This window comes from Astatotilapia calliptera, chromosome 1 (assembly GCF_964374335.1).
Source record: "Astatotilapia calliptera chromosome 1, fAstCal68.1, whole genome shotgun sequence".
NCBI classification, from domain to species: Eukaryota; Metazoa; Chordata; class Actinopteri; order Cichliformes; family Cichlidae; genus Astatotilapia; species Astatotilapia calliptera.
In genome coordinates, this window is record NC_137422.1 from 34,393,985 (window position 1) to 34,413,784 (window position 19,800).

General features: G+C 41.9%; 1 protein-coding gene across 3 annotated transcripts; it reads right to left on the reverse strand.

Annotated features, from left to right (window-relative positions):
• Positions 1-6,193: 6,193 nt before the first annotated feature.
• On the reverse strand, positions 6,194-19,223 carry lrrc28 (leucine rich repeat containing 28). 3 transcript variants are annotated; one of them, XM_080300152.1, is made up of 10 exons: positions 19,079-19,223; positions 11,023-11,263; positions 10,886-10,926; positions 10,620-10,657; positions 10,400-10,537; positions 8,616-8,822; positions 8,421-8,523; positions 7,841-8,025; positions 7,579-7,738; positions 6,194-7,493 (listed from the first exon to the last, which is right to left on the reverse strand). In XM_080300152.1, the coding sequence occupies exons 2-10, from the start codon at positions 11,188-11,190 to the stop codon at positions 7,424-7,426; spliced, it is 1,110 nt and encodes a 369-aa protein (XP_080156278.1). In that variant the 5' UTR covers positions 11,191-11,263; positions 19,079-19,223; the 3' UTR covers positions 6,194-7,423. The 3 variants fall into 3 exon arrangements, with proteins under 3 accessions (XP_080156278.1, XP_026030317.1, XP_026030323.1); XM_026174532.2 differs by lacking the exon at positions 19,079-19,223 and adding an exon at positions 11,554-11,734; XM_026174538.2 differs by lacking the exon at positions 19,079-19,223 and adding an exon at positions 11,687-11,706.
• Positions 19,224-19,800: the final 577 nt, after the last annotated feature.

Genomic DNA, 19,800 nt, shown 5'->3' on the forward strand with positions numbered 1-19,800 from the left:
CGCCCTCCGCTGGATCAGCACCGCCCTCCCCCTTAACTGCCATAGCAAGCGTTAATCTCCGCAGGTCTACTCATCAAACACTTCCTGTTAATGACTCACAAAATAAAACCTGTGAAGGAACTGTGTAGTTACTTTAAGTGAAAACTGTGTATAACGTGACTGGTGTTTGGTCATTAGGAGGTGCATACACAGGAAGTGGTGCTGAAAAAAACTTCCGACATCCCAAGAAATCCAGGACTATTTTTAAAGGTGGCAAAGCAACAACACTACAAGTCGGAAATGTCGAAATATACATGTCATACATAGATTATAGCACAGGGTAAATCCACGAAATGCTTTACTCCTGTTATTGGAAGGAAATATAAGTGAATAATACACATTTCCCTAACATTTGTGAAAGATCCCCGGTTTGATTACATGGGAAGACACAAATTCCTTGAGAGTTGCATTAAGAAGGACGTAAGGCATTAGGCACAGGCCAACCAGGCAGTGCTACCTGCTCTCCTATTAGATAAAATATAAGATATATAGCAACACAGCTACTTCTGACAACAATAATAATAATACTAGGTTTGGTTTTAATTTGACAGTCATGCCACCTGTTTTCCTGTCTCATTGACGCCTCTCACAAAATGGCCGCGCCCTCTGACGTCAGCGGTAACGGATAAAAAGGTAGGTCAGCTGCGCGCTGCCCAAAGCCATGTTGGCTGCAAGCTGCTGTCTTTCTGCATTGATATCAGGCAGAGCTGCAGGCTGATCTGCGCAAACTGCAGATTATTGTCTGTGATCTAAATTCACGGTGCTTTAGTCCGACTGTTTACTACTTAGAAAGCAGAGTAACTGACAAAGAAAACTTTTTACTGAAGGAACTCAAATGAAAACAATAATAAATGTGAGAAAGAAAAATCTGACAAATCTGACTTTTTTCAGTGCAGGTGATTAATGCGATTTGAGGGATAGATAAGAGAGCATTCAAAGAAAATGTTATTTATTTATAGAATATTTCTGACATAAATCCAAAAGCGTGTAGTTCAAGTTTTTTTCTATTCTTTTTTTTAAAAATTGGTATACAGAAAGATTTTCATGGTTACAAGTATGATGATTTTCTTTCCTACCCTAAATATTTTTTTAATAACCTTACATCCCCTTACATGCAATACATTTCCCATCTCCACTGACCATACTTCCTGTCACAAGCATATCTATCCATGTGTGTTTATATGCACACAGAGCCCAAAAAGCCTCTTGAGATTGTCCTCTGTGTGCTCAGCTGTTTGCCCCTGGAGTCCTTGACTTTACATAATCACACAAAATGCTAAAATGCTTGAAAAGACATGGTGCAGGGGCAACACGTCTTCTTTACTAAAAAGGTCTTTTTAGCTGGAGAAATTGCAGAAATTAGAAGCTTGTTGTTCCTTTTTTAAGATGAAAATTTGCTTGTGTGCACTCTCTTTTTGACAGCTTTTATTTATTGTACTTTAACGGATACGTGGCCTTAGATGACTCACATCTGCAGACGCAAACAGCATACATGCAAGACAAACATTAAGCAGGTAAAAGATGAGAGCCATGGTGCCTTGATTATTTCTGCGACTGTGGAGAGATAACACAGGAGAGGTCCTAATGAGCTGGGGAAAGGAGTGTAAGGTAAAGGCTTAGCAGTGATCAGATCATATCATCTTTCTCCTTGTCAATTCCCACACTGTCAAAAAAAAAAAACGCATTAAAAAAAAAAAAAAAATTATGTCACTACGCTTTTCCAAGTGTCCTTTGAGCCAATCAGCCCTTAGGTTCTTTTTCTTTAAATTTGTTGTTTTGTCAAGTAAGTCCTTACTGTGCTCCATCAGCAGCATGTGGTGATCCTACACTAGTCCTTGTCATCTCTCCTAGTTTAATGGATTAATGTCCTTATCGCTCTACTGTCTTCTTCCTCATTATTTACTATTAAAACACTAAAACATTCTCCAGAAATCCAGTTGACCCTCGAGGCCTGAAAGCAGCTGATTAGCAGCAGAATGGATCTATGCAGGTGATGGATTGGCTTTCCTCCCTCCCAGTTGATGATCCAATAGCAATAAAGTCAAGAACCCAATAACACTGTGACACCGTGTTGCCACTGATTGAAGCAGTCCTCCTCGAGTGTTTGAAAATGGCTCAGAGTGCAAATTTATGCATAGCACAGAACATCCAGCAAAGAGACATTTCCAAGTGATTACTCTGATGTGTGACAGTTGGGAACTGGCAACTGGCTGTGTCAATTGAATGCATATAATCTGATAAGTATTTAGCTATCATTTACAAAACAGTGACAGGATTCCTGCTGCATAATGTGTTAAGTACTACACGTGTGGTATTGGGACATTTGAATACTGCACTGCACTATTGTTAATCATAAAACCCATGCAGCTACAAAGATATCAACTCATTTTCAGGGTGTATAGTAATCTACACGTGTACCTGAAACTGACCGGCTGAATTTAATGAAACTCAGAGGTGGAGGAGAGGCAAAGGGACAGGTCATTAACTTTTGGATCAGGTCTGAATCCCTTTGTTTATGTGCTATTGTTATGGGGTTTTTTGTTGTCTTTTCTACCTTTTCGCTTTGAATTACAAACATACTATACTGTGTTGCAACAGTGAACCATGAATTATGCCTAATAGACCTAGAACAAGATTCCAAGTTATCCTCAGGCACATGCTGTTTGACAGCTGAGCAACCACAGCAAACAAGCCGGCTGTGGACAAACATTCTGCTATCAGTGATATTTGGACAATGTTTGTCGCTGGCTTATCAAATACTACAGTCCTGGTACTGATCTCTGTGCAGAAGAACAGATGTTATCTTTGGGAGGAAAGAGCAGTTTTTATTTCACCTAAATCAGCTTCAAATGGAAGTTGGGAACAACTGTAGTTCAGGAGGTAGAGCAGGTAGTCTACTGAGGCTAACCCTAACACCCCACCAACCACCACCTTGGACATAAATGATTGAAATCCTCAGTATCTGTCATTGATGAAGGAAATTGTACAAGTATGACAACCAGATACATTAAAAATGCCAGTATATAATATACAGTGGGGCAAAAAAGTATTTAGTCAGCCACCGATTGTGCAAGTTCCCCCACTTAAAATGATGACAGAGGTCAGTAATTTGCACCAGAGGTACACTTCAACTGTGAGAGACAGAATGTGAAAAAAAAATCCATGAATCCACATGGTAGGATTTGTAAAGAATTTATTCGTAAATCAGGGTGGAAAATAAGTATTTGGTCACCTCAAACAAGGAAAATCTCTGGCTCTCACAGACCTGTAACGTCTTCTGTAAGAAGCTTTTCTGTCCCCCACTCGTTACCTGTATGAATGGCACCTGTTTGAACTCATCATCTGTATAAAAGACACCTGTCCACAGCCTCAAACAGTCAGACTCCAAACTCCGCCATGGCCAAGACCAAAGAGCTTTCGAAGGACACCAGGAAAAGTATTGTAGACCTGCACCAGACTGGGAAGAGTGAATCTACAATAGGCAAGCAGCTTGGTGTGAAAAAATCAACTGTGGGAGCAATCATCAGAAAATGGAAGACATACAAGACCACTGATAATCTCCCTCGATCTGGGGCTCCACGCAAGATCTCATCCCGTGGGGTCAAAATGATCATGAGAACGGTGAGCAAAGATCCCAGAACCACACGGGGGGACCTGGTGAATGACCTGCAGAGAGCTGGGACCAAAGTAACAAAGGTCACCATCAGTAACACACTACAACGGCAGGGAATCAAATCCCGCAGTGCCAGACGTGTTCCGCTGCTGAAGCCAGTGCATGTCCAGGCCCGTCTGAAGTTTGCCAGAGAGCACATGGATGATACAGCAGAGGATTGGGAGAATGTCATGTGGTCAGATGAAACCAAAGTAGAACTTTTTGGTATAAACTCAACTCGTCGTGTTTGGAGGAAGAAGAATACTGAGTTGCATCCCAAGAACACCATACCCACTGTGAAGCATGGGGGTGGAAACATCATGCTATGGGGCTGTTTTTCTGCCAAGGGGACAGGACGACTGATCCGTGTTAAGGACAGAATGAATGGGGCCATGTATCGTGAGATTTTGAGCCAAAACCTCCTTCCATCAGTGAGAACTTTGAAGATGAAACGAGGCTGGGTCTTCCAACATGACAATGATCCAGAACACACCGCCCGGGCAACAAAGGAGTGGCTCCGTAAGAAGCATTTGAAAGTCCTGGAGTGGCCTAGCCAGTCTCCAGACCTCAACCCCATAGAAAATCTGTGGCGGGAGTTGAAAGTCCGTGTTGCTCGGCGACAGCCCCAAAACATCACTGCTCTCGAGAAGATCTGCATGGAGGAATGGGCCAAAATACCAGCTACTGTGTGTGCAAACCTGGTAAAGACCTATAGTAAACGTTTGACCTCTGTTATTGCCAACAAAGGTTATGTTACAAAGTATTGAGTTGTATTTTTGTTATTGACCAAATACTTATTTTCCACCCTGATTTACGAATAAATTCTTTACAAATCCTACCATGTGGATTCATGGATTTTTTTTTTTTCACATTCTGTCTCTCACAGTTGAAGTGTACCTCTGGTGCAAATTACTGACCTCTGTCATCATTTTAGGTGGGGGAACTTGCACAATCGGTGGCTGACTAAATACTTTTTTGCCCCACTGTAATGTGGGTTAAGAAAGTAGATAGTAGGTTTTTTCTTACTTCATGTGAACATACCACATCAGGCTCTGAAAACACCATCTGAGAAATCTTGACTTCTCACAACACCAGTCCATCTGCACAAGGATTCGCAATCTTTTTTGGGGGGGTTAATCCTCCTTTTAAATGTAGGTTTCCTTCAGATTCATCTGAGCTCACATGTTCAATTTGCACTGATGACTTTCTCGTCATGTGTTCCTGCAGTGCTGTGTTTATGTACAAATTCATGAGGCTTTGCTTTGCCTGTGTCTTTATGTGAGCATAAAGTATGGACGAGTGATATTTCCTATGTGCAGGCAGCTGAGATGGAATAGTCCCAGAGGGAGGGCAGAAAGCTGAAGCACCAGTCAGAGAGGATCATGGTATCACATCTGTCTGAACATGTCATCGATCCAGGTAATGGAGCTGCTCCGCTTTCCTCTCAACAACCCTCTGTTATTATGCAGCAGCTACAGATGGACTCATTGCAAAAAATGCAAACGATAAAGAAAATAAGAAATGAAAGGCGGGGTATGCTGCTAGCATGTTCAGCGGGGGATAGCTGGTATATCAGAGGAATAAATAAGGAAAATAAAAGTCTGACTCAGGAGTTAAGCAAAGCTCCCCTGGCATGCTTGGCTCGAGGCTAACTGGCACAAGACCTTCCTGTTGGCCGGATGTTTTTTATATCCCACATAATGGGGAGCCAAAGAGCTCGACTCTCCTGCCCTACTGACACAAACAACTGTTATAGCCAAGCAGCTGAACTTTAACTCTAACAAAAAAAGAAAAAAACATGCACTCTTAGTTGTGAAATGCAAAGAGAAGGAAAACAGAAGATTTGAACGTGTTCATGTTTGAAAACTTTCAAGTGGAAAGTGTTTTGGGTGATCTGGGCAGCAATTTCAATCATCTGTAAGGCATCAGTCACATGAAAGAGAACAAAAAATAAATAAAATCTAAACCTGTGTCGTTTTATAGACTGAAGTCTTCCACTACAAACGAAACTAAGAAACAAACTAAGTGAAGTGCTTTATTACAAATAACAATTCTCATTCTCGTATCTTCTCCTAGTGTCTGTTTTTCACTTTTACTTGTTAGCTTAGTTCAAATTACGTAATTAGTTTAGGGAGGGAGGTTCTGGGTTCTGGCGATTGTGTGGCTGACCCAAGGCTACTTCTTTCTATTTCTTTTTCCCAGATCTCCAGACCTTTGAGTTATTGTTGTAAAGGAGAACGGCATGGTGGTGCAGAGGTTGGTGCTTACATGGGTACAGTCAAAAGGCGACTACGGCATGTTTTCTGTTGTGGCTTTAACAACATATTGTAAGACTGACATGATTCTCACAAGCTTCAGACCTGAGTCACATTAAAAGCTGTGTTTTCTCAGACATTTCAGAACTTTATGTAATGGATCTGATAATAGATGCTTCTGTCCTCTCTGCAGTTTTCTTTATGGACAACTGTTATGATGAACTCTCTTTTGTAAGAAAAACACAAATTCAAAGTCAAACATCAGTCAATATTTACTGCCAAACAAAACAAATGATAAATTAGAACTGTACAATATGGTAATAAACATTACACACACACATACATATCAGTTCAACAAGAGAAACACACAGCGCTGCTTGTGTTTAAATCTCTCTTTTTCTTCAGGCAGACAGTCTGTGTCCTTTAAACCCTAAAAAGTGTGAAAATCTGACTTTTTGGTTTGTGTATTTTTTTTTTTTAAACACAGAGTGTGTTATTATAATTCTTGTTATGACAAAAAGACATTGCTGTTAACATATAAAACGGTCAAATCTTAAAAGCTGATATAGAATATAACAAACTTTCTCATAACCTGTCAAATAAATGCGAGTTAGAGGTGTCACGATTACATGTATTGAAAATCCTGATATTTAAAAATGAAATGTAAATATTGTGTCAATGCACAATATGAAAAAACTTTGTTTTGTATGCTTTTGTAGGGTTAAGCATCATAGCATCTCCCGCCATGTCTACGAATTTTGAGTTTAATTAACTGGCCAATAAACAAAGTTAATGAATCTGACTGAAAGCATAAGTACAGAAGTTTCTTTTTCAACCACTCATATTACAATATTATAATGATGAAGTTTAAGTCTGATATCGTGACAGCCCTAACATGAATCCTTGGCTCATTGTCTTTAGTAGGTCTTAGAGTTCACAAAAACTGTGACTAAGAACATGACTTCATGCAGTATGTTGTCTCAAATGTAGATTTTCTATTTTAGACATTCACTTTAATTTCTTCTGAAATTAACACACATCAAACTGATAAACATTCTTTGAACTCACAAACCTTCAAATATTCTTCGGTTATCATAAAAACAAAAGCATGCTACAAATGTTAACACCTCAAAGATCACTCTGCAATCAATGAGTCTGCTGCAAAAAGCTTCAGTGGAAAAAAACATCTTATTCCACAAAGATGAAAGTGTTTGTTCTTAAAAGTGCCCAGTTATGAGTGGGTAGTTACCATTTAATGAGCACTACTGTGCACTGCTGCTGACCTCCCCCCCACACAAACAGGAATGCAAAGCTCTGAAATGTTGAGCTTTGTGTTCATCATCTGACCTACCAAACATCTGCATACGCTGCTTCTGTCAGGTTCTTTATCAAGTAGCGAGCCACAGACATTCAAGATCCACAGCTGATGTTATATGTCAGTGTGTGAGTGGGGGAGGGGAGAGAGAAGGAAATGAGATCACCCCTGGAGGTCAAAGGTTCGGAGGCAGTGACTGGAGCAGCAGTAGGCTACAAAACTCACAGTGGTCCTGAACAGGAGAGGAGAAGGACGTAAGTATGCATGTTAAATCCTTCTTCAGGGGGAAACTAAAAAAGACGGTGTGTTTGCCTGACCTGCGGTGCACTCCTGCCAGGGCGGTGTCACGGAGGGGGAAGAGTTTGGGGTAGATGATCGTGAACATGGCTTGGCTGCATCGGTGACAGTGACCGAGGGGGAACTGCAACAGATCCCGCAGGCTCTTTGGGAGGGTGATGGGAGGCAGCAAGCTGAGCTCTAAAAACAGCAGTAAACAAAAAAGGTGCCGTTAAAGTTTGAAGTTATTAAATTATAACCAGCAGGTGTTTTCTAACTTAAGAGTGAACAGTGTCTGCTCACCTGTTGGGCGGCGGTGGTAGATGCGGTGCAGCGTCCTCATAGCCAGCTCCTCCAGGGGAACAACATGTTCTGTCTCTGAGCCCACCACCTTCACTTCAGCTGGCAGGCCAACCAAGGCTTCACTTAATTCCTCACCCAGCATTTCACCAAGTCCACCCTCCAGCGCTTGAGCAGATAAGCCACATCTGCAGGACAACAACACACACAAACACAAGTATGCAGCCCATTAAGTCTGCAGTTGTATTTAGTAAAGATGCTACAAACCACCTTTATTTTATACAAGACGTATATCAGTATCCTCCCCTCACATGTGCAGATCTTAAGATGATATGTTAAGACAGTTTCACCACTATGCAGAGGATAATACTTACCACCTCGCTCTTGTCCCAACCAGCCACATTCTCTATACATTTAGTATTTACACTTTTCCAACAGTCTGTGGGCTAAATACCAGTTAATTTTCTGGCTAACTTATATCCAACATCATGGAATTGCATTTCTTTTTCACTCTGCTTATCAGCAATGACCTTTATCAGTTGTCTTAAACTGTATCTGTTGAGCTGTTGGGATGGTGTATTACCCGCTGCAGCCGATAACTTTGTTGTACAAGTAGGACGGTAGTCCTTTCAGGTCCACGTTGTTGTCAACAAACACAAACTGCATCTCCCGTGATCTGCCCAGATCTGAAACACACAAAGATTTCAACACCACCTCGCTCATTTTATTGTCACCACTAGAGCAAATAACGGAGGGACAGAGAAGAGGATTCACCGACCCAGTGGTAGGAAAGTCAGCCGGTTAGCTGCCATAGAGAGCTGGTTAAGGCGGTGGAGCCAGCAGAGCTGCCGGGGAACGTGGCTCAGCAGGTTGTGGTCCGCTGTCAGATTCTGTAGTGAGAGACAGCGATGCAGTCGGTCCGGTAGAGACATCAGCTGATTCATCGACACGTCAAGCGTCTCCAAGTCCTGCAGATCACCAATCTCTGCAGGTGTCACAAATATGTGAGAGACGTAAATCTCAGATAAAGCTGCAAAACTTTATTATTTGAATGAAAAAAAGAAAAAAAGAAAATCCCAGTTTTGTCAAACTTTTATCAGAAATTTGATTTGTATTTGTTGTTCCTCGCTGGATGCCTTAAAACCAAAGGGTTTCCAAACATCTCAACTAGACATAACATCTTTGTTGACAGGTCTTTTTTTCATCATCTTGGCTAAAGCTGATGTAAGCCCATTATACCCTCCTCTTAGAAGGAGGCAGGAGCCTGTGGGATTTCTAAAGCAAAACGAGAGCATCGCTGCAAAAAGAACAGCAGCACAGTCAAATGATTATATTATTTTCGAACCACAGCTGTAACTGAATATACTCTCTGGTTTTGGTTAAGTATACTTTGATATAGGGCTGGAAGCACTGTTTCTCATCACTACTATTTTTATTTTGCACACACTGTCTCATAGTTAGGATGAAATTCAGTCAACAGAAATTGTGAGACTCGAAAAAGAAATTGTTGGTGTTGTCACTAAGTTCAGGAAACATTCCTGGTAAATCAAGAACCATGGCAAAAAGAAAACAGGCGTTACTGAGAATTTGACTATGGGCACAACAAATAATAATCTAATGGTTTCAAGTTATTGACAAAATCCACGGAAGGTAACTATTTTTATTTATTTTAAAGTATATGAAATTGCACAACCTCCCTTCAGCTTCAGCTACACTACTTACATGCGCCTCGATAATCTGTGTTAAAAAAAAAATTAAAACAACTTTTCTCTCAGGTAGAGCTCTGCTGCTCTCTGCTGGCAATTAAAATATTTACAAGTCGGGAAAACCAAACACGCTGGGAAAAAAAGCAACAGTTCAAAGTGATTTTATGCCAAACATGAAATATAAGTCTTACTCTTACAGAGAAATTGCTGAAGCAGGTAAAAGCATTACCAATACACGTATGTTGTACATGTTTTGCTCTTTTTTTGTAATATTTCAGAGTAAACGATTTTATTCCACTAGTGTTTTGTTTTGAAGCTTTTATGTAAGACAAGTGACAATCAAGAGTTCAAACATGAATACATTAGCCAATCGTGTTGTTGCACTGACACGAGTACAGAGTAGAATTTTATGACAGTTTCCAGCGGACATCCTCCTTCTCTGTGCTCATAAAGACACAGCTAAGCACAGTTTTTTTTAAGCTTTTCTTGGTTTTCTATAATGTGAATAAGCACATTTTGTTCAATGATCTCATTTAATTAGGTCCTAATGATATAAAAATGTTGCCAATGCACAGTGTAAGTATAACGTTTGTTGTGGGGGAGGGGCAGGGGTTAAATTCTGGTTTGTATCAGATTTCGCAAACATTAAGCATTCAGTTTGTGCTGCTGCAGTGTATGGTTGGCACAAAATCAGAAGGAACATCTGGACTTGCTCCAAGACAAACCACTGGTCTAGGTAGCTGTACTTAAACCGATGCCCCTGAATAAAGGACTCAGGCTAATATAAGATAATGTAAAATAATTTAAGCCTCTAAAAGGAAATCTAAAAACAAGACAGACAACTGTTGTGTCTTACCTGGAGGAAGGCATTTGAGCTGGTTATTGGACAGTCTCAGGTGCCGCAAAGACCTCAATCTGCCGATCTCTGGACAGAGAACCTGCAGGGCATTATTGCTCAGGTCTAACGACTGCAGTCTGGCCAAGTTTCCAATAGCTGGGAATGAAACCAATCTTAATATTCAAACAAGTGAATTAAACACTGTTATTAATATTATTGTACTGGACAATGTGCTTACCCTCGGGAATAATGACCAAATTGTTTGAGTGCAAATACCTGAAATGTACAAGCAGACAAGTAAGACAATTACAGCTCTGGTGTTTGCTGCTGAAAACACCTAAATGTGAGAGACAGTTAATCTCATTTAGTGATGCAACATCTGGTGGTTAACTTCACTAGAAACCTCTTGATAAACACAAAACACACCATCAATCTCCGACAGCATGTGTCAACTCTCTGTTGTCATCATTTATAAAACAAAACTTAGTTTAGCAAAATACTTACAGTTCAATGAGATTTGGGAGCTTTTGAGCAAGATTGTCAGGCTGATAAAGACAGAGCAAAAGCAGAAGTAGTTAGAAATTTTCTTTGGGTTTCATAAGTGTCTCATATGGTAAAATGAAAATGCACTGTGTGGATACCAGTGTAGTGAGTGAGTTTCTCTTCATGTAAAGTCTCTCCAGAAACTGCAGGCCTTCATCTTTCAGCAGCTCCACGGGGAAAATGTTCAGGTTTTTGTAGTTAAGAAACAGGTTTTTGTGGCGCTCCTGCTTGGCCATGAATATGGTCTCATGAAGTTCGGTTGCCATTGCTAAGGAGACCTCTCGTCCTCCGGTGGAGGAGCCCTGGCAGTGCCTCCTACCTCTATGGCATCACTGGATCCTGACAGACAAACACATGAGCAGACATCCTGACAGATATTCCAAGCTGCAATGGCGACATGAGGTGGACCCAGACCACATTAACAGGAGGTTTTCGTGTGATGTGCAACTACAGTTAATGGCTCACGGTTGCATAAAGTAGGAACCTGTTAGTTCATTTAATATTAGACAAAATTAGACGCCAAATGACACACAAGAAAACATAATAAGTAGTAATATCTGTTGTTTTAAACTATTAGCATGACAGCTAACAGGCTGCTACTGTCCAATAACATGAAAACTGTAGTTTACCTCAGCTTTGCAGGGCCATTTTAATCCCCTTTAAACCTCACATATACTCATAACCAGCTTAATGCGCCATATACGATGTCAAAGGTAAACTACCCGTTAACTAGCAAATGGTTGCTAAACAACAACAACCAACCACGGCCAGACGTCAAGGCTAACTCCTTCTTCGTCGTCTTCTTCCTGTGGGGAAGTTTTCGGCGGACTAGACGGAGCGAAGGGGCGTTACTGCCCTCTTCAGGTCATTCGTGTATTTCTATTTCCGTTTTCTCGCGAGATGACACAAAAAGAATGGGCTCTATGGAACTGTAGTCCAAACATGTAAATATTTCAGGATAAACATTTTTGTTCTCAAGTTATTAGTACATTGAAGATATAATAGATATAATATATATGAATTGTAGCTTATACCGACTTGTATATGAGGCTGAACACTAAAGAAGGAGAAAAAGACTTTTGAGACTGTTGGTGGAAAAGTATAGAGAAGGTTGCACTGCGTCTTTGTGGATCGAGAGAAAGCATATGATAGGGTGCTAAGACAGAAACAGTGGTACTACACGAGGTTATCAGGAGTGGCAGAGAAGTATGTGAGAGGGTTGCAGTACATAAATGAGGACAGGAAGACAGCTATGAGGTATAGGTGTGAATGAGAGGGACACAGCCGTAATGGTGAAACTGCAAGGAGCAGAGAAAGTGAAAGCTGATGACTTTAAATACTTGGGGTAAACCGTCCAAAGCAATGGTCTGTGCACAAGAAAGGTAAAGGAGAGTGCAGGTAGGGCAGAGTGGATGGAGAGGAATATCAGGGGTGATTTTTTATCAGGGCTGGACTGGGAAAAAAAATCGGCAGAGGCATTTTGACTAGAGACCGCCCCACGAGGTATTATAGGAAAAGCCATAAAGCCTTTGAATGAAAAGAAACGCTGTTGTGACAGTAATGTACACTGTCTTGTTGGTATGTATGTATGAATTCTATACATTTTACACCAGATAAAAACTTTGGTTGTAAGATTCAGATAATTATTTATCAAAAGCTAGACATTTTAAATGAGAATAAGAAAGAAAAGTATTTCTTTGTGCCCCCCTTTCCTTGTCTCCTACTGGCTACCCTGGCAAAACCTTGCTAGACCCGCCCCTGCACAGTTACCAGCTGTCAGCTACATAGAAAATGATTTATTTTGTTATTTGTCTCTCAGAAACAGTTCATAACTTTCCTTCAACTCCTTCATGTCACCTAAAAGGTAAACCTGTTTCTCCATCACCTGTTCAGCTCTGATGATTCAGTAAGAACATCTCCTGGTTTCATCTTCATGTTTCCCTCTCACCACATATCCAAACAGATATCATGACCAGCAGCTTTTACAGCTGTGGCTCCAGCAAACATCCGCTGAAACTAGAAAGTAATATTAAATAAATTCTAACATCAGCTGATCAAGCTTAAACGTGCTGCTGTTGTTTAGCGCGACATCTGCTGGTTTCCTCTTTCTGGCGCAAAGTGGGTGATAAACAAACAAGAGAGATGAGACTTGCTTCAGAAAAGCCAATCAGCTGATCATTGATCAGTTCCATGATTGAAGTAGCAACAGGAGAGGGAGGGGGGGAGAATGAGAGAAGAAGGGGCAGTTGTGCAGCAAAGACACAGAATAACTCCAGCTTTGTGTCTTTTTTTCATTCTAGCTGAAGTACAGATCAAATCGCGTCCCTTTTAACCTCAATACGGATACCTCAATACCATTTTCTTCTGTTTGCCTGTGATAAGACTGCTTTGAGAGCCGTTACTCAAGCAAGGAGGAGGATGCATCCAACCTCCTTGGCTGTAATTGGTCCAGCCCAGAGTCAACTGTTACCAATTGGCCAATCCCCCACCTTTCATTGTTTATACTGTTACAAAAACAAACAAACAAACAAACAAACATTGGCCCATAAAAACAAAAATTCACCATCCAGTCCAGCTGTTCCTCAGAGGGACATATCTGAATTAATACTAATAAATGGGACTGATAAATTCTTACTTTGTGGGTTCCCTTCACACAACTAAAAGAAAGTAATAATAAGTAAAACAGTGCTTTGTAAATCTTGTAGCTTATATGTGGGTGTTAACAGAATTTAAAGTGAAAGTAGTTGCAACACTGTCACAGTGATAATATATATGGAGTATGCAATATTAAGGTGTATATGCAGAGATCTGTACAAAAATTGCAAACTTACAGGTTAGGGGTAATTACAGTTCTATTATGTAGTGTATACCTGTGCAGGAACACAGTCATAGGTGAAGAAGGTGTACAGGAGTGGACTGAGCACACAGCCTTGGGGAGTCCCTGTGCTCACTATCTTTGTACCTGTTGTCCTGATACCAACTCTGACTGACTGGGGTGTCAGTTCAAGAGTGAAGAGCTTTTCCACCAGTCTGCTTGGGATGACGGTGTTGAATGCTGAGCTGTAGTCTATAAACAGCATTTGAACATAGGTGTCCTTATTTTTGAGGTGTGAAAGGGGCTGTGTGGATGGCTGCATTAACTGCGTCCTCAGTAGTACGATTGCGCTGATATGCAAATTGCAGAGGGTCTAATGTATCCGGGATGTCTGCTTTGATATGGGACATGACTATTTTCTCAAAACAGTTCATTACAATTGAAGTGAGTGCGATAGTCATTCAATTAGGTTATGTTGTTTTTCTTGGGGAGGGACACTATGGTGGTAGACATGAAGCATGTGGGCACAGCTGATTGGGTGAGGGACAAGTTGAAAATGTCTGTAAACACCTCAGCCAGCTCTGAAGAGCACACCCTCAAAGTCAGTCACTGTCGCGGGTTAATCCTCAGAACCTTGCATACCTCAGTCGAAGTCACAGTGAGTGAAGAGCTCTGTGCTGCCCCTGCTGGTAGAATCCCTCTGTATCGGTTGGTGTTGAGAGTGTCGAAGCGAGCGTAGAACTCAGCTCATCTGGTAGCGTGTTGCAGCTGGAAATCACTAATGTGTTGCAGGCCCTGCCACATGTGTCAGGAGTCTGAATTGTTGTAGTGTCCTTCCAGCTTCAGACTGTTCTGCCACTTGGCTTCCCTGATGGATCTGCGCAGGTCATATCTGGCCTTTTTGTAGCGCTCTGCGGCACCAGAGGCAAATGCAGTGGAGCGTGCATGCAGCATGGAACGTACCTCAGAGTTCAACCGTGTTTTCTGATTTTGGATATGTTTTGTATCGCTTGGTGGGGACAATATTGTCAATGCATGTGCTGATGCAGCTGGTGACCACTGATGCATATTCCTCTAAATTCACAGAACCGTCCTCTCTTATGGCAGCAGTCTTAAACACACCCCAGTTTGTAGCTTCAGCAGAGAGACGGTGAAATCCTGATCCTAAAACAGGAGAAGGACAGTCTATCTTTCCCAAAATGGATCTATCCCCAAATTACCTGAAAAATCTAGACAAGGCCATTCTCAAGGATCTTTTCAAAACACATAACTGCAAGGAAAAACGTTTGACTTTTAATCTGAGAGAACAGCTTGATAACATTACTGTCCCAACCTTCACCAAACACCTGTTGGCTTTACCAAAAAGACTACTCAGTGTCTCTGAAAACAGGGAAGAGTACAAGGAAGTTGTGAAAAATTTCACTAAAGATCTGGTAATGCACGCTATGGCTGAAGGAAATGAGACGGCAACATGGCATCCAGATACATCTGAGTTTATTATGCAGAGGGTTTCCCATAAGATCTGGAACAAAATTTTGTCCAAAAACTACAAAATGTCCTCAGAGAACATTTAACAACGCAGCCTGACAGTATACAATGAACTCCATGAAAGGTTGCCTTCTCCAGTACTCTTAATGAGGTCAAGCAACTCAGTGATTGACGAAGTAATCGTCAAAACCTTCCAAAAACATGCCAAGTTGAAGAGCCAAAATGTCATCTTTAGGGCTTTCTCATGCCAGCGCTAAAATGTAACTGAAACGCGCATGCGATTATGTGACAAAACTCTTAAATTGGCGTAAAATATTTATTTAAATTGGGCATCTAAATTTAATTTCTAAATTTAATTTTAAAACCGCCCTCCTTCCCTCATCGCCAGCTGGCCGTGGCAGATGGCCACCCCATTCCAGAGCCTGCTTCTGCCGGAGGTTTCTCTCTTTTAAAAGAGAGTTTTTCCTTCCCACTGTCGCCAAAGTGCTTGCTCATAGGGGGTCGGAGTTTTTGTGTATTAATGTAGGGTTTTGACCTTACAATATAAAGCACCATGAGGGAAGTGTTGTTGTGGTTTGGGAAAACACTGGAGTAGAGCCTCTGCATACAGAGAGCTGTGTGCCTGAGATGGCCATGTTAAACTCACTGACATCACACAGAACCAAGACTAGAAAAAACTGATAAAGAGTACCTGGCGAAGTCTGTGGTCCCCACATGCTTCAAAAGATCCACCATCATCCCTGTGCCCAAGAACAGCAAACCCTCATCCCTGAACGATTACCGGCCAGTTGCAATGACCTCGGTAGTAATGAAGGTGTTTGAGAGGCTGCTGAAGAACATCATCTCCTCCTCCATCCCAGACACCACAGATCCGCTGCAGTTCGCCTACAGATCCAACAGATCCACAGAGGATGCCATCGCCCACGTCCTACACACCACTCTCAGCCACGTGGACAAGAAACAGGGTAACTATGTGCGAATGCTGTTTGTTGATTACAGTTCAGCGTTTAACACAATAGTGCCCTGCAGACTGTTCACAAAGCTGAGGGATCTGGGACTTAACAGCCGTCTGTGTGCATGGGTGTTGGACTTCCTCACTGGCAGAACTCAGGTGGTGAGGGTGGGCAGGTGCTTCTCCAACAGCATCACCATCAACACAGGAGCACCTCAGGGATGTGTCCTCTCGCCACTGCTCTACTCCCTCTACACTTCAGACTGTGTGGCCACCCATGGCTCCAACACCATTGTGAAGTTTGCTGACGACACAGTGGTGTTGGGTGCCATCTCCAACAACGATGAGGCGGCCTACATGGATGAAGTGAAGAATCTGGCATCGTGGTGCCAGGACAACCACCTCCAGCTGAACGTCGGCAAGACCAAGGAGCTGGTGGTGGACTTCAGAAGGAGTCAGCACAGAGACTACAAGCCCATTATCATCAATGGAGCTCCAGTGGAGAGGGTGCAGTCCTTCAAGTATCTTGGTGTCCACATCTCCTCAGACCTGACATGGGCTGCCCACATTCAGGTCCAGACCAAAAGGCTAGGCAGCGCCTGTATCACCTACGACAACTGAGGAAGTTCAGGGTCTCTCCAAAGATCCTCAGGATTTTCTATACAGGCTGTTGCGACTTTCATCCGTAAATAAAGCCGCGGCCGGCTGAGTTGGTTGTGTCCCTGTGACGCGCCTCCAATAATCCACAATGAGTCGAACTTGTACTTTGCGCATTTATTTTAAGAACAAAACAAGAACAAACATTTGCGCTTTCAATCAATTTCCAACTAGCGCATGGATTAACTGGTGTGCCAAAAAATGACGGTCAACAGAAAAGTTTGCCCACAAACCACTCACCCAACACACCTGCTGCGAACACCGACATCAGGTAAATAGACTGTGACCACACCCACATACCATCACCTGAGACGCAGGTAAAGCTATACACCTGTGCCACCAAAACAAAAAAGGAAAAACATAAACATTGACTTTGGCTCTTACACAGGCGCTGTATACCAAACCACACAGAACATGACATCGTGGTTTGGGAACAGCTGTGTGAAGGACCAAAAAGCTCTCCAGAGAGTGATCCGTACAGCAGAACGCTGCTGCAGGATTGCTCTCCCCCCGCTTCAGGACACCTACACCAGGAGATGCCGGACTAGAGCAGCGCAGATACTGAAGGACCCGTCCCATCCTGGCAACAAACTGTTCCAACTTCTGCAATCTGGTAGAAGGTTCCGCATCTTCCGGGCAAGGACAGAGAGACTCAAGAGGAGCTTCTATCCCCAAGCCATCCGTGCCCTAAACACACACACCCGCCCTCTCACATCATCTATAATTGACTGAGTCAGGACTCTTCCAGGCACTCTAAACCAAGGCACAATGTACATTTCAATTCCTTTAATTTTAAATATGTTTATATTGTCTATCCTGTAAATAGTCAGATGTCTATTCATATTAATGTACAGAATTCACCTGCTTGCTGCTACTACTGCACATTCACCCAATGTATATACTACATATATATATATTAGGGGTGCAACGATACACAAAATTCACGGTTCGGTTCGGTTCGATACTTTGTTGTCACGGTTCGATATTTTTTCGATACAAAAAAATGTTCATGCCTTTTTAATTTGTCATTTATTAAAATTATAAATATATATTTTAACTCAAAAGTACAGTTTTTAAATTTAACCCTAACCCTTGTGCGCGTTTTTTATTTTGACAGCGAATGCGCACCTGCGGACCACTTATGTGCAGCCCTGGTTATTTAGCTCGTCATATTGCAGCCACAGAAATTCTTTTGTCCATGAAACCATAAAGCTGCACTTTCTTTTTGCCTTATAGTCTCATTTGTCATAACTTCTCCGTTTTGTGGTAAGCTTTTCTTTGGCTGTCACTTCTTCACCCCGACCTGTCTTATTTGGCTCAGCAGAACTAAAATATATATACTGCTACTTTTACACACGGACTCACATAAGCTCAGCGATTCTCTGCGCGATCAACCTCTCACATGTTTAAGCTTGCTGCGGGAGATTTCACTTGTCATGTTTGCATAGTAAGCTAACGATTAATAAGACGATGTCAGAGGAATTGGTGCACAAATTATCATCACTCACAGATCAGTGCTGTCATTGCAAAGTGAAAGCAAAAAAACAAGCGCAAATTCAAACGCGATTTCAATATGTCACATATTGACAGTGGCTCACTGATGCCAATGACATAATTACCCAGCTACATTTCTGAAAGAATGCAAAAGCATTGACATATATTTTTCCTACAATAGCCCGACGGGCAGGGAAGAGATAGATTTTTGTAGCCCGACTGAAAAAAATCGCTAGCTCCAGGACGTCGGGCTAGCGATATTGCGAGCCCTGTATCTGATTGAGGAATCACTCATCTTTGGAAAAGAGAGTTTATTACAGAGAAATGGCTCTTTCCAAAATAAAAGCTATACTATCCGCTTCTTCTGGGCTATATTCTCAGCAGCATATTAAACATATCAGGTCTCCATAAGGAGAATCACGTGCTAACAGCTGTCTAAATGACTCGGCTAAAGTTAGTAGCATGCTTGTTGTTTTTGTCTTTGCACTAGGATGATGTCGGTGTAAATGTGCAGTCATATTCGTTGTGTTCCCACTAGTGCTTTCAGGTTAATCTCGTTGAAATGACCATAACGCCACAACACGGCAAATCTCCGTTAACGAGCTACCGCCGATTGCCCCGTGCATGGGGCTAGACGGCCAACACGTTAACGAGCTAACTGCGCTAACACACTAGTTCACACCAATGTAATTAAGCATTGCATGGCACATCCAACATACTGTTTTACTTTAGTCCATGACTCGCTTACCTTCAGGGTCATACATCACATGAAAACCAAAATAATTCCAAACGCCAGATCTGAATGAGGGTGGGGGAGGTCCATCTTGCAAGGAGAGCTTAACTTCTGTCTCGCTAGCTTGCCCTGCGCTCTTCCTCCTGACTATGCTGTCTGTGTTGAGCGCTCAGTGGATCTGCGCTCGACAGTGCAGCCTAGGCGGAGTAGTCGAACACAGATTCACTGAGCGCTCAACACAGACAGCATCGTCAGAAGGAAAGTTGATAAAATAAATTACAAATGTTGTATTGTTCAATACATATGCGTACGGAACCGAAAGCACTGTATCGAACGGTTCAATATCGATACGAATATCGTTGCACCCCTAATATATATATATATATATAATGTTCTTCCTCTACACCCCCCCCCCCCCCCCAATTTTTTTGCACATGTCGAAGAGCGTGTCAGGCTACATTTCACTGTGTGTTATACTTGTATAACTATGCATGTGACAAATAAAGAACCTTGAACCTTGAATAAAGCATTTAGATCCTCCTGAATTGACCTTTTGGCTCACAGGGAATACTTGGATAAAAACTGAATACTGTAATTAACACGGACAGCACATGTGGTTTTGGCAGCTGCATCCAACATCCAGTTTATAGTCACAGGTTACTGTTACCAAATCCTGTTTTTGAAAAATAAGCAACATGCTTCAGCCGTTTATGTTAAACCTGTTATATAAATTCAGC